Raw genomic sequence first — 13,960 nt, forward strand, 5'->3', positions numbered from 1 at the left:
GAGAACCCCCACCCCGCCCCCTTGCAGCACAGCGCCCCCTAGTGCCGCCCTGGGGCACCGGCACCAGCCCTGACAGCCAAGGAGAGCCCCCACCCCGCCCCCTTGCAGCACAGCGCCCCCTAGTGCCTTTCTGGGGCATTAGGACCAGCCCTGCCTGCCGCAGGAGCGTGCCCCCCACAGCACAGCGCCTCTAGTGTTGCCCTGGTTCATTGCACTGACTGCAAGGGGAGAGCGCCCCCTACTGAGTCACCGACCCCACACCCTGGAGCCACCTTAAATTTTCTGATGTCCCACCCAAGCACTGAGCGCTGCCAGCTCTGCTTGTCTTGAGTCTGTGAGATCAAGGCTGCTGTGTGCCAGGGGAACTTTTCGGAACATCTGGGCAACAATTTTACGGGGATGAAACAGAGCTGAAGTGGTTTAACTTTCACGTTTCTTTGTTAAAACGAGTTAACTGATTGAGTGTAAACCCTTGCCTGGACCCTCTTATTTCTTCTTAAAGCATTTAAGAAGCAACTGAAATAAATCAGCTGAAGACATGTAACTTCTGTGTGTGTAGACAAGGCCTCGAGGTTCCTGTCCTGAATCCATAAAGCGCCGTCCGCAAACATTAGGGCTTCATCCTTCTGTGGCGTTCGGGACGCACGTTCCAGGTCTGTGCCTCCTTTAGCTACATTATCTGGCTGCGGCCTGAATTTTGTGCTGTTTCAATAAGCGGTTGCTTGTTTACTTTCACTTTCCCTGTTAATCAGAGACTGCTCTCGTAGGGGGGAGAGATGGGGCGGGTGCCGGGGAACGAACAGGAATTATTCCCTTTCCCCCAGCACACCGAGAAGATCGGAGGGTTTGATGCCTTTGGGGTGGAAGGTAAGAGATTCCCCTCCCGCCTGGGGCTGATTTGTTGCTGGGATTTTCTCCAGAGTACGTTTCGAAGGCCTGCCGAGTGGCACCTCGAAAATGGCTGCTAAACACGGAACTGCACGTTAATCGCTCTAGACAGAACCGATCTCTGCTGATCTAACGGAGTCCCGGCCCTAACAGCTGCATGTGGCCCGCGGATTTAGTCAGGGGGACCCCAGCCTTCGTGGGATGATGGTGCCGAGCAACACGTGGCGATGGGGGAAGGCTTTTGTGGCTAGGCAGAAGGGAGGGGGAGAAGCCCTGAATCCCCAGTATGTTTCTAAACCAGTGGTCCCCAAACTTTTCAGGGTCACATCCCCCACTTACCCGTCGCCCTCCCGCCCCGAACCAGGGCTGGGAACATGGCCACACTTCCGGGGTGGGGAGGATGTGGATGGGGTAAGGGGGCCGAGGCTGGGGCCCGGTAGCAGGGCCGCAGCCAGGGGCTGAGGCTGGGGGTGGGCCTGAAGCTGAGATGGGGGCAGAGCGGGGCTGGGTGTCGCTTCCCCTCCATCCCTGTGGGGGCTGGCCCTGGCCCACTGTGCCCCCCGCCCGGAACGTTGCTCCGCACCAGCGGGCCAGTCGGTGTAACTGCATGGCTCGGGGGGGGGGATGTTTCACACCCCTGAGCGAGGCGGTTATAGCGATGTAAGTTTGTAGCCTAGACCTCGCTTCAGTCTCTATTAGTTTACCCTAGGTTTGTAGAGACATTTCGCTAGGACCCTGCTGAGCCGAGCTGAGAATCGGGTCGTCAGCGTTCAAACAGGCATTTGGGGCAGGATCCAGCCATTCAGAGCATGTTGCTCCTTCTCTTGCAGATGTCCGACAGCCTTCAGCGTAATGGGAACCGGCCCCACGTTATCGCTTCACTCGCTCGCTCTGTGGACCCTCTACGGTAAGTCCCCGGTTCAGTACAGTTCTGATTGTAATGACGCAGGCTCGGACACGTGCGCCTCAGTCTTTGGATCACACCCGGGGAGAGGCTCAGTCCCAGATCTCCCGCACATCACGCTCACCGCTCTCCCACGCGGCTCCAACTAGTCCCTCCACCATTCAGTGCAGCTACGCCCCACCCTTTGAAGGCAAGTAGCGCGCACACCGATCATTCTCTTGCTGTGCCAACTCCAGGGGGGCAGAGTTAAGGTTACAGGGGTGTTGACCGTATCTCAGTATTTCCTGGTTTTCAGAAGCCTCAGTTTTTTTGAACTTGACATTCTGGTAAGACAGGAGCTATGACTGGGCATCCTTAACTCTGCATTAACGAGGGTGACCACACGTCCCGCTTTGGCTGAGAGAGTCCCATTTTTAAGTCCTGTCCTGGCTCAGTTGGCAAAAGCAAAATGCACAAATGCACAGTTGTGTCAAAAAGGTGGGGAGCGACCCCTAGCAGGGGGCGGAGGAAGGTGTGGGGAGGGGGGACGAGTGGCAATGCCAGCCCTGCATGGGAGGGAGCGCTTGGGAGAGCGGCTTGGGCCAGGCCAGCCCCACATGAGCGGGTGACAGGGGGTCTTGGGCTGGCCCCGCGTGCAGGGGGTTGAGGGAGGCCTCAGGCTGGCCCCACGCGGGTGGGCGGTGGGGGGCCTTGGGCCAGCCCCATGTGGTGTCCTGTTTTCCCTTTGGGAAAATATGGCCACCCTAGCATTAACAAAATGTTAGGACGTTTGTCCCGTCTGGATTTGGAGACATTTTACCTCTGGCCTGGAGCTGTGACTGGTTTTCTTCCCCTGCCCCTGTACTCCCCTGCTTCCGCTGCCCTTGTCACACTCTGGGAGAAATATTCATGCTAGCGTATGAGGCACTGCGGAGACCTCATCTGGAAAACCGTGTCCAATTCTGCTCAGGGAAGATGAATCCGGACTGGGCCAGGTGCAGAGAAGGGCTGCTAGGATGATCAGAGGAATGGAGAGCGGATCATATGAGAGGAGACTGGAAAGGCTTGTTTAGCCTAGCAAAAGCAGGCCAGGAAATGAGTCTCTCTGGCCTGTGTTGTGCCGATGGTCATAATGGTCCATTCTGGCTTTAACATCTATGCTTCTGATTCTTGGTTCCCCTGAGCCCCACACTGGCCCTATAATTTTCACCCACCTTCAGATCCCTTCATGCAGTCAGAGTGGCACAAAGCAGCTTCAGTGTCAATGGGAATCAGGGCTGAAAAATGTACAGGCAGAGAGAGACTGGATCTGAAAGTGAAAGATGTTATGTTGACATATTACAACTAGAGAAGTTAGAAACAAACTTCAAATCCACTTACGGAAAGATTATGACATAACACAAACTTATTTCTTAAGAATCCAGAACCCTAACACAGAAGAACACAGAAGAACCAGAGAGAGACAAAGCAGGCTGCTCCTAGGGCAGAGAGGCATAACTCAGCCCACCTTACTCTAGGCTGGCTCTTTGCAGCCAGACTGATAATCGCACACTTCCCTGCAGACCCCCAACTTTTGAGTGGGACCCGGAAACCTCTTACCCATTAAAGAGATAGCTTGTCATTTTAACACTCTAATACCGACCCTTGCTTTCCTTTCAGGGGTCATTGTGGCACAGTCACCCATCACAGCTCAGTGCGGCGAGGACATTACCCTGAGCTGCACCTTTCCCACACTCGGCTTGGCAGCAAATCAACAAGTGAACGTCACCTGGAAGAAGCCAAGAGCCGAAGGACCAGACCTGCTGGTCCACAGCTACTCTTTGGGAACAGAGAAACAATCTGAGGCTTACAGGGGGCGGACGCAGCTGGATCCAGAAGGATTCGCCAGAGGGGACGCATCCCTGAGACTGAGGGATGTTCACATTCAGGACGAGGGGTCTTATAGCTGCTTCGTCAACTCTGAGCTGGGCCCATGGTCTGAGGAGATGTCGCTGACAGTGCTGAGTATGTCGCCTCCTACAATGGGCTTTGCTGGCCTCTGAGGCTACAGCTGGTCGAAATGATGCTGTCCAAACGTTTGTTGGGTGGAAAACAGCTTTTCAACTAAATGCAAATTGTCACCCCCCCAAAAATTTTTTTTCCCATTTTTTGTTGCTTAATTCCCATTGAAGTCGAGGGATTTAGGCACGTAGAGGGATTCTCAAAAGCACCTCTCTGCATCTGTAGGCACCTGAATCCCTTTGGAAATCCTCTCACGCTGTCTTGGTGCATCCATGGCTTTGATACCAAAGCTTCTCTGGCACCCTCCATCACTAACTCCAGTAATAACCACCATCTCCCCTTCTGCGAATCCACTCAGGTTTGGCAGTTACAGATTTTGGGGTGGAATGGAAGATGGGGGCAGGCTACTTCCCTGAGGAAACATTAACAGAGAAGCGTTGTGTTGTGGTTACCTTTTAGACTACAGCGTATGCATGTTGTGTGTGCATGAGCCACTGGTTGGTGTCTGAAAAATTCCACAAAAAAATATTGATTTTTCTCTTTAAGGGGCAAGACAACGAGAGTCGCCCATTGTAGTTCAGGAAGGGGAGGACGTCACCCTCAGCTGCTCCTTCGAACCTGAGCGAAACCTCCGGCTGTTGAACATCGCCTGGAAGAAAGAAACAGCGGAGGGACGGGATCTCCTGGTTCACACGTACGATAATGGGAGGGACCAGATGCTGAGACAGAATAAGGCTTACTGGGGCCGGACCCAGCTGTATCCGGAGAGGTTCCATGAGGGAATCGCATCCCTGAGACTCAAGAATGTCCGGCTGTCAGATGACGGGGTCTACACCTGCCACGTCAAGCCCGAACTGGGCAGGTTTTCCATGCAGATGAGAGTTACCGTGGAGAAGGGTAGGGCTCCTCTTACAGGGAACCGCACAAGTCCCAAGGTCAGGGCAGCTGGGCCGCTAGGAACTGCTCCACGTGGCAGTGGGTTATCACATCACCGTAACCCACTGGGGAGCGGAGTCGGACGGCTCAGCAAGATGGTACATGGGGGGCCAAGGCGATCGCTGGTGAATCTCAGTGGTAGCAAAGGGGAAGAGGTCAGAGGGCCCAAGCACAGGCAAATAGGGTTGTTTTTACCCAGGTAGTCTGGTTTTTGGCTTCTCTGTCTGGGTGGTTTTCTGGGACCTGGCAACCCTCAGTGGCACCCAAACCAAAAGTCCAGTTACCGCGGGGTGGAGGGAGGCACCGGGTCATTACCCCACCCCAGCCCCTGCTCAACCAAGGCCACCTCCTACCTGCTGGTGGGCCCCTTGAGACGATCCAGCGAGCAATGTGGGGAGAGGAGCAAGCAACGGGGTGGGGCCTTGGTGGGAAGAGATGAAGAAGGGGGCGTGGCTTCCTCGCGGGTCTGGTTACCAGCAATTACTAAGGTGGGAACCCTACGGGCAAATGGGAGGAGAGGTGTCCAAGAGATGACCTCTCTGTGCAGCTCTGACAATATTGGTGATCCCCTGGACTCGTGGCAGTGGGAAAGGTGTCTGAAATTCCCAACCCCTCTTGGGGGGCGTTTCCTGGGACCCTGCTGTGCTCACAGAAGCATTCTGGGTTTTGTGGATTTTTCTTCCCTCCCACCCCCCATTTCTTACAGGCACCAGGTGTGTCTGGTTCTTTTGGGCACCTCTTCTTCTTCTTGCTCTTTCCCTGTTGGTAATGCTTATCATCATTAAAATGCATCGTCTTCCTGTCCGATGGAAACTGAGGCCATCCAAACACGCCTTTCAATTGGAGGCTGAACAGACAGACATCCGTCTGTCTGATGACTATGAGGAGAAAAATGACAACGTAGAGGGAAGAGCGCAGCCGGAAGCATATTTCTTGTGGGACATAAGAGTGGATGATACCAAACAGACTCGAGATTCCTGGCAGGTGAGTTTCAAAACATTTTTCTTTCCTTGGTGTGTCTATTGGAAGGCGTCTTCGTTACAGATGTGGGGAGGGTTTACGCCGCTTTGAGCATTTTTCTTTTGCCTGTTTGAAATCCCTCTGTTTAATTACATTTGCACTCAGCAGTCTCCAGACACAAAGAAAAAAAATTCCCTGCCTCCCCTTCTCCACCAGAATTTTTAAGGCTGATAGTTTTCTGACACCAAATGTCAGGGTGCAGGTACCCCGCACCTGGATGGACTGTGAGGAGTTTATAATTGCTCAGGAATGCATAGATTCGGGACAGAGCGGACAAATCTGATCTTCTGGTCTGACCTCCTGGATAACGCAGACCAGAGAACTGCCCCAATAAGATCCTTTAGAAAAACATCCAATCTTGATTTTAAAATTGCCAGTCATGGAGAATTCACCACAATCCCTGGTAATTTGTTCCAGTGATTAATTACTCTCACAGTTAAACCTTATTTCCAGTCTGAGTTTGTCTAGCTTCAATTTCCACCCATTGTATCATGTTAAACCTTTCTCTGCTTGACTGAAGAGCCCTCTGTTATAAATTTTCTATTCCCCATGTAGGTATTTATAGACTGTGATCTTATTCTTATTACCTTAATTCTGGAGGCTGTACATTTCTCCTTGTGTCCATTTGCTTCCCTCATCAATTTTCTACAATGCCTAGCTTCTAATTTATAGTCATTGCTATCAACTTCCCCTTTCTTCCAGTTGTTACATATTATTGTTTGAAGCGGTTTTCACTTCATCTCTAAGCAGGCTGGTTTTTTAAACTCTTTCTCATCTGGGATTGTAGTTTTCTGGGCATCTAGTAAAATGTTCTTAAACCATTCCTAATTATCATTCACAGTTTTCTCTTTACATTCTTTCTCCCAGCTGATACATATTGTAATTGTTTTCAGAAACTGGCCCTGTTAAAACACCCTGTATCTATATTACCGGTTGGGACTTTATTCTGATTGCACATGACAAATGTGACCAAGTCATGACCACTTGCTTCTAAACAGCCACTCATTTTTAGTTCTGTGATCCATTCCTTTTGACCTGTCAAGATCAGTAGTGGATTAGCCACTGGGTCGATGGGGCCTGTGCCCAGGCGCCCTGGCCAATTGGGGAGCCCCGGAAAAATGGGGCCCCTGTGCTCTGACCCTGCTCCCCTGCAGGAGAAGCCGCAGTACCTGGACCCCAGCTGCAGCCCCGGGCATAGGTGTAGCTTAGGAGGGTGCGGGGGGGCATTTCCCTCCCAACAGAGGCAAGGCATGTGGGGGGGGGGTCACATGCAACTCCCCCACCAATTTCTGTGAACGCTCCCCCCCCGCATGTTTTGGCTCCCAGGGAGCGGAGGGGAAGGAAGCAGTGGAGGGCCCTGCCTTAGCAGCTGGATGCCACCTCCTTAGTTCCCGTCTGTTTCCTCTACAACCCTGAGTGCCCACGGGGAAGGGGGGGCATAGCAAAGGGAGGTGGGGTGAGGAGAGGAGAAGGGGATGGGGAATGGGTGGGGGAAACCAGGAGCCCAGCATGTGGCATTCCCTGGGCAGCAGCAGCCCCAGCGAGGAGGTAACTGGAGCAGCCCCAGAGCAGTCCTGTCCCCTCCACAGCACCGGCAGCCCAGGTACCACTGTAGGCTGGGGGAGAGAGCCAGTGAACCCAGGGGACTGGCTTCAGCCTGCATGGGCGCGAGTTGTCCCCCGAGATATAGCAGTCAAACTACGCCTAGGGCCCCCGGGACTCCAGCTCCCTGCTGCAGCCTCAGGGCTATGGCAGGGGAGGGGGACAGAGCTTCTCCAGTCTCGGGGCCATGGGGTGGGGGGAGCAGAAAGGAGCAATGTTGTGTGGCCGCAGTGGGGGGGAGAATGGGGCTGACCGTGTGTGGAACAGGGCGGGGCAGTGGGGGGGAGGGGCGGAACGGAGGGGGGGGACTGCAAGTGGAAGAGCTCAGGGCCCCATGAAATCTTAATCCGCCTCTGGTCAAGGTGAAGTCTAATTAGAGCTGGTCAAAATGGTACCGTTGAAACATTTTTATGATGAAAAATGGGTTTTTGGTGAAAGTTTTCCAGTTTTTAAAAATTTCCAGGTTAAAAAATAAGGGTTTTGGAAACCATATTTTTTTTGTGCTGAAAATGATTTTGAAAAACCACACGTTTTCCCCATTTTTGGTTTTCCAGCCACTTTAACCCCCCCCCTTTGTTTTCCCCTTTTCCAATTGGCAAAAGTTGGTAAACAGTGTGAATGCATCCGATGCAGTGAGCTGTAGCTCACGAAAGCTGATGCTCAAATAAATTTGTTAGTCTTTAAGGTGCCACAAGTCCTCCTTTTCTTTTAGTGTGGAAAAAGTACATTTTCAATCCCTTTCTTACTGTTTTCCAGGTTCTAGCTGGAAAACACTAGAAAGGTGGGAGAAGCAGGTTTTCCTTCACTTTATCATACTTTTAAAAAACCTTTCCCTGCCTTTATCCAATGCCAAAAGGGGGGGGGGAAGAGCCAAAAAAGGGAAAAAAACCCACTCCCTTAAAATTAAAAAAAGGGAAACAAATCAACATTTTGAGAATGAACATAGTTGGTTTGAATTGAATTTGTTTTGTTTAGAAAATTACAGCAGAAAAGTGAAATGTTGTGATAATAAATAATAATAATAGACTCATAGACCCACAGGGTTAGAAGGGACCACAAAGGTCATCAAGTCTAACCCCTAATGATAAAAACCTATTGTTTATTAGGTGCATTACGGTAGCACCCCTAACCTGGCCCGGGACCCCACTGTGCTAGGCACTGTATATTATTAGTGCCCTTTATTAGGTGTATTATGGTAGCACCCACACGCCCCTAGCCTGGTGCAGGACCCCACTGCACTGGGCGCTGTACATTATAAGTGTCCTTTATTAGGTGTATCGCGGTAGTGCCCAGGCACCCCTATCCTGACCCAGGACCCCAGTGCACCAGGCGCTGCACGAACACAGAACAAAGAGTCCCTGCCGCAAAGAGCTTCTAGTCTAGGCACAAGCCAAGAGACGCCAGCTGGAGACAGCCAGACGGACGGGGGAGGGCAAGGAAACAATGAGACTATTGTGTAAATAGACACGGTCGGGGAAGGGGGAGAACGCACAAGCAGAGCGAGCAATGGGAGGGCCGGAAACGAGGCGCGTTGCATTAGCACAGGGGAAGAGGCAAGGGGGGTACAGGGGTGCCGAGGGCAACAGGCAGTCAGAGGAGTGAAGCTGAGGTGAAGAGACGGGGCGGGGGGCCCGCTGGCACGAAGAACCGGCCACCTTAGTCCTTACCGGCCCCACCCAGCCTGTGCCGAGACAGTAACGCACCCGGTAAACACCAGCCTGTTGGATTAGGCCTCCCCAGCGCAGCCAGAAGCCATCTGCAGCCAGGCCCAAAGGAGGAGAAAAGGGGCTCCTGCTTCCCTCCCTGTTGAGATTTTGAAGAAACGGGGCACCAGGAGCTTGCTTCAGCTTATGGCTTCCCAGCCTTGCCTTGCTCACCTGCCCCAAGGATTTCGCCAAGGCCTTCAGGCGGAGGATACGGTTTTATGTCTTTCCTACCTTCACTCCTGTTAGCCCAGCAGAGGTGATGCAGAGAGTTCATCCACATTGCAGCTGGGACGTATCATTCCCAGCGTGGGCAGAGGTGCACATGCCGGCTCCGATCCAGCCAGCCCCTCGCAGCGGGGCCATGGAGACGCAAGCCGTAGCCCCCGGGTACAATCCCGTCCGAGATCCTAGACACGTCCTGGGGCAGCTAGCCTGAGACGCTGCCCGTACCCCTGCAGTCACGCCTCTATTTTAAACAAGCTAGTTCAATCAGAGTTGTGCCGATTGCAGTGTAAACGCACCCGTTCTATTCACTCCAATGTCCATCTTTTCTAGACACCAGCCTGGGATGAACGACGCGCATGGGAGAAGCCTAAACAGCCAAAATTCTCTCGTGGAAAGTCTCCTGCAAGGGAAAAGGTTCCCAGAAATATTGCCCGGAAGCCTAGCAAGAAAGGTAAAGTCCCACTTGTAAGCCGTGCTATTTTCACAGAAGAAGGAAAACTAATTCAAAAGAATGATTCTAAAAAACTAATTCAAAAAAACTAATTGAAAAGGTTTTATTTCATAGACCTCCCATTATTTAGCGCTCTAGCTCTCTGTGGATTATTTCTCACACGTGTTTGCTGTCTTCCCAATTTCATATCTAGGCATGTCACTAACAAGTTGCTCCCTTCTTCCAGAGCAGAATGAAGATGTTAAAGAGATTGGGCGCTCTTAGGGGCAGGGGAATGTCTCTCTCTGGGTTTGTGCAGCACCCGGCGCCGTGGGGCCCCAGATTTTGGTTGGCATCTGTGCAGCATCCAACAATATGCAGCCTTGATTTCGGTCAGGGTGTGCAGTGCCCAGTGCTACAGGGGCCCCCGCTCTGTGTTTGGACTCTAATACAAAGTCAGGGGCTGGTTTGCTTGTGCGTTACTCCACGTCAGAAATCGGGAACTGGGGCTGCGGGTCGAGCCAGGTTACCTGGAGAGGAGCAAGGCAGAAGCAGAGCAGGATCCAAGGCTGGGAACAAGCAGGCACCATCATCACAGCCGTGGGCAAATGCTTTGAGCAGCCCCCAAACTGCTGCTTCTCCAGAGCCGGTCTGCTGACTCTTCCAGCTAATCAGGCGGAGTAGCCAATTAGGGAGCCCACTCCAGGCTGTGCTCGTTAGGTTGCCCAGAGACCAGCTCTGCTGCAGGCCCTGATTCCTGACCATCACAGCCAGCTGAATGGGTGGGAGCCACCTATAGACCAGGTCCTGGCTCTTGGTTCCGTTTGTAAGTTTCTTGTCCCCCCAGGAACGGGAGAAGGGCCCGCCCACCTCCCAGGATTTCCAATAAGGCCCCCAGGAACTGCAGTTCGGGGCGAGCTCCTCAGCCCAGGCAGACAGTCATGGGCGAGCTCAGAAGGCTGAAAATAGCTTTCCCCACAGAGGCTGGAGCGGAGATAAAAGCATCAAGTGGGTCTGCTGGTGGCTGGGACGGGAAATGCTGCTGTGTCCCCGCCACACACATTCCAGCCACCCTCCCCAACCCCCCCTCCACCCCACACACACACGCTGTCTCCTGGCCACCCTGGGCTGTGGATGGGGTGTGATCTATGGTAAAATGTCACTTCCATTGTAAGTCCAACTTGTGAGTGCGGAAGGCAAGGGGAGGAGACACTAAAAAAGGCAGAGACACAGCTGAGTCCTGACCTGCAGCCCCTGCCACCCCAGCCCTGAGCTCCCCACCCCCACAGCCCTGCCAGTGACCCTTGATCCTGACCTGCAGCCCCCTGCTATCCCAGTGATGGTCTCAGGCTCTCTGCAGACTCAGGCAAGCGCTGCATCAGTAACACTCAGGGAGTTCTTCCTCTCACATCTATTGCCCCAGGTTATCTGTAGACTCATCTCTGCATTCGTTACCCTCGACTCATCATTCTGAGATTCTCTTCACAAGCATAACACTTAGAGAGTTACTTTAAAAAAGGAAAGCCGTGATTCTGGAGAACAAGCGAGCAGCTTCCGGTAGGGGCAGGTACAGATATGGGCATGTACTGGATGTTTCCAAGCCCTGCCTAACGGATGCTGTAAATGACAGAGGCTGGCAATGACCCCCAAGGGAATCACGAATGGGCAGCCCACAGCAGCGTCCCAGCCATGCGTGGGGAACAGCCCAGCCAGCCCCCTGTGGAACGTCACTGGAGGCTGAAATCAGAGTTGAGAGTTTCATGTTTGACAGGGACTTTTAAAGCCAACTGCAATTGAAACGTTTCTTTTCCTTTTCCAAGGCCAGCGGCTGGGCTCGGATGGGGATAGCGCGGACTCCTGGAGCGACAAGTTCACTTCTGAAGCAAGTGATTTTTCCGAAGTGGACTCTGCGTGGCAGGAGGATGGGGGGTCATCACAAAAGACCAGGTGTAGGATCGCTCTCCTGGGGCAGACGGGAGCTGGGAAATCATCCTTTGTCAATGCCATTAGAGGCCTGGGTGATGAAGAGGAAGGTGCTGCTAAAACCGGGGTGGTGGAGACGACAATGGTACCAACTTCTTACCGGCTTCCCAAACAGCCCAATATTACAATATGGGACCTGCCGGGGTTCGGGCCGACAAAGCGTCAATCAGACACAGACCTTGATCTCTTCAGCTTGAGCCAATACGATGCGTTCCTTATCTTCTCCTCCCATCACTTCACAGCCACCCATGCTGGCTTGGCCCGGAAGATCCAGCGAGCGGGGAAGAAGGTTTATTTTGTGCGCTCCAAGGTGGACCAGGAGTTGCTTCCTGCCCGGAGGCATCAGCCTTCTACCTATAATGAAGAGCGAATTCTGCAGGGAATCAGAGACACCTGCATGAAACACTTGCAGAGAGAAGGGGTGACTTCCCCGCAGGTTTTTCTCCTGTCTAGCTTTGAATATGGCCGGCACGACTTCCCTCTCCTGGAGGAAATATTACAGCGAGAATTTGGGAGTCATTTCCCTGGCTGAGCTCTTGTTCCCCAAAAATCTTGCACAAGGAAAAAGCAGCCAGGCGGAGTCAGAAACCAGCCCTAACTTCAAGTTATAATACCGAAAATATTCATATAAATCTCTAAAAGGACATGGCAGAACTAGAGGGGGTTTAGAGAAGGACCATGAGAATGATCAAGGGCCCGTACCCAGCTGACTTTAACGTCATTGCCCCTTTTGCCCCCCCCCCCCTTTCCCCTGGCTTCTGAGCTTCTGTCTTCCCTGTCCCCTAACACAAGAGCAAGGGGGCATTTAATAAAAGTGAAGGTTGGGAATTAAAATCGAAGAAAGGAGCTCCTTTTTCACACAGCGTGTGGAACTCACCACCCCATGATGTCATGAAGGCGAAGAGTTGAGCAAGGTTCAAAGAGGGGTTGGCCATTTATATAGCTAACGAGAACAGCCAGAGCGATCTTAGAAAATGACAACACAATGGTGTTGTTTGCAGCGTTGGTTCCAGGTTATTAGAGAGACAAGGCGGGGAAGGGAATAGCTTTTATTGGACCCATTTCTGTTGGGGAGAGAGACAAGCTTTGGAGCTTACACAGACAGGGGTGGCGAGTTGGATGGGCCTGTGGTGCCCTTGCTCCACCAATATGCAGAGCACGGGGGCCTGGCTCCACCAAAGTTCAGGGCCAGGTCTCTCCCCGGGCCGTGCCGGCGGCTGCCCATGCACGCCTCCTCTGGTGCGTCCCCTGACCCTGCGTGCTGCCGGGCGATTTAAAAGGGCCCAGCGGCCCCCGCCGCCACCACCAGCAGCGCAGGGGTCCAAGGTGGCTTCCTGCCCGCCCGCCCCACTCTGTGCTGCTTCCGAATCCGGATCCCTTTCCTGCGGCCCCTGGGCAGGGGGTGGGGGTACGGTCTCTCCATGCTGCCCCTGCGGCTACTGGGAGCTGTGGGGGCGGTGCCTGCAGGCAACAGCGCATGGAGACCCCCTGCGCCCCCCGGTCTAGGAACTGCTGCCGGAAGGGGGTGCGGGTCACTTACAGGAGCTGCCCCAGGTAAGCGCCACACCCCTCACCCCCTCCCGCACGCAAACTCCCTCCCAGAGCCTGCACCCTGCACACCCTCCTGCACCCCAATCCCCTACCCCAGCCTAGAGCCTGCGCCCAAACTCCCTCCCAGAGCCTTAAGCAGGGGGGACGGGGACTTGGACCTGTTCCGGGCACCACCAAAAATTCTCCAACCTGCCCCCCTGTTAACACAGAGCTCTTCTTCAGGTCTGGGAAAGGTATCAGAATACCACAGCGAAACACAAGCGGGGACAGATTGTATAGCATATTGAGCAATAACAACTACATGGGTGAACCGAGACGGTCACTGCGCTCTTTGAACTGATACAAAACCACAGTGGTGTTTATCCAACGCATCCCGCCAAAACACCAGAAACTTTTACTTGTACCTACCCCGAGTGGTAACGCTGACTGCAGGGGGGTGGTTTCTAAACCGCTCGGTCATGTGGTGCATTAATTTCTCTGTGTGGGCACTGCTGGGGCACACTAGAGTTCTTTGCCATAGTGCTGTTTGAAACAGTCCTACAATAAACGCGCACTAGGAAACGTTCCAGAGAGAGACTGTTCATTGCAGGCATGGAAGGATTTGTTTTTATTGGTAAATGTCAGTAAGCATCAATTTCACCGGACATCTATAAACGGAGGAAAAAATATTTCCATTGATAATAACTAAAATGTACAGACAGGCAGAGTCAGAGAAACACTGCTTGAGAACTTATC

The 13,960-nt window shown here is 53.0% G+C and overlaps 1 protein-coding gene across 1 annotated transcript; it reads left to right on the forward strand.

Annotated features, from left to right (window-relative positions):
* The first annotated feature begins 511 nt into the window (after positions 1–511).
* Positions 512–13,778, forward strand: LOC141977374 (uncharacterized). Its single transcript, XM_074938831.1, has 7 exons — positions 512–653; positions 1,719–1,795; positions 3,431–3,775; positions 4,319–4,669; positions 5,415–5,692; positions 9,592–9,712; positions 11,512–13,778. The coding sequence occupies exons 2-7, from the start codon at positions 1,741–1,743 to the stop codon at positions 12,204–12,206; spliced, it is 1,845 nt and encodes a 614-aa protein (XP_074794932.1). The 5' UTR covers positions 512–653; positions 1,719–1,740; the 3' UTR covers positions 12,207–13,778.
* Positions 13,779–13,960: the final 182 nt, after the last annotated feature.

This window comes from Natator depressus, chromosome 24 (assembly GCF_965152275.1).
Source record: "Natator depressus isolate rNatDep1 chromosome 24, rNatDep2.hap1, whole genome shotgun sequence".
NCBI classification, from domain to species: domain Eukaryota; kingdom Metazoa; phylum Chordata; order Testudines; family Cheloniidae; genus Natator; species Natator depressus.

Coding starts and splice junctions, on each gene's coding strand:
- LOC141977374 (XM_074938831.1), top strand. CDS start 1,741: ATGGGAACCGGCCCCACGTTATCGCTTCACTCGCTCGCTCTGTGGACC. Junction 5,693..9,591: donor AGACTCGAGATTCCTGGCAG/GTGAGTTTCAAA, acceptor CATCTTTTCTAG/ACACCAGCCTGGGATGAACG. Junction 9,713..11,511: donor CCGGAAGCCTAGCAAGAAAG/GTAAAGTCCCAC, acceptor TCCTTTTCCAAG/GCCAGCGGCTGGGCTCGGAT.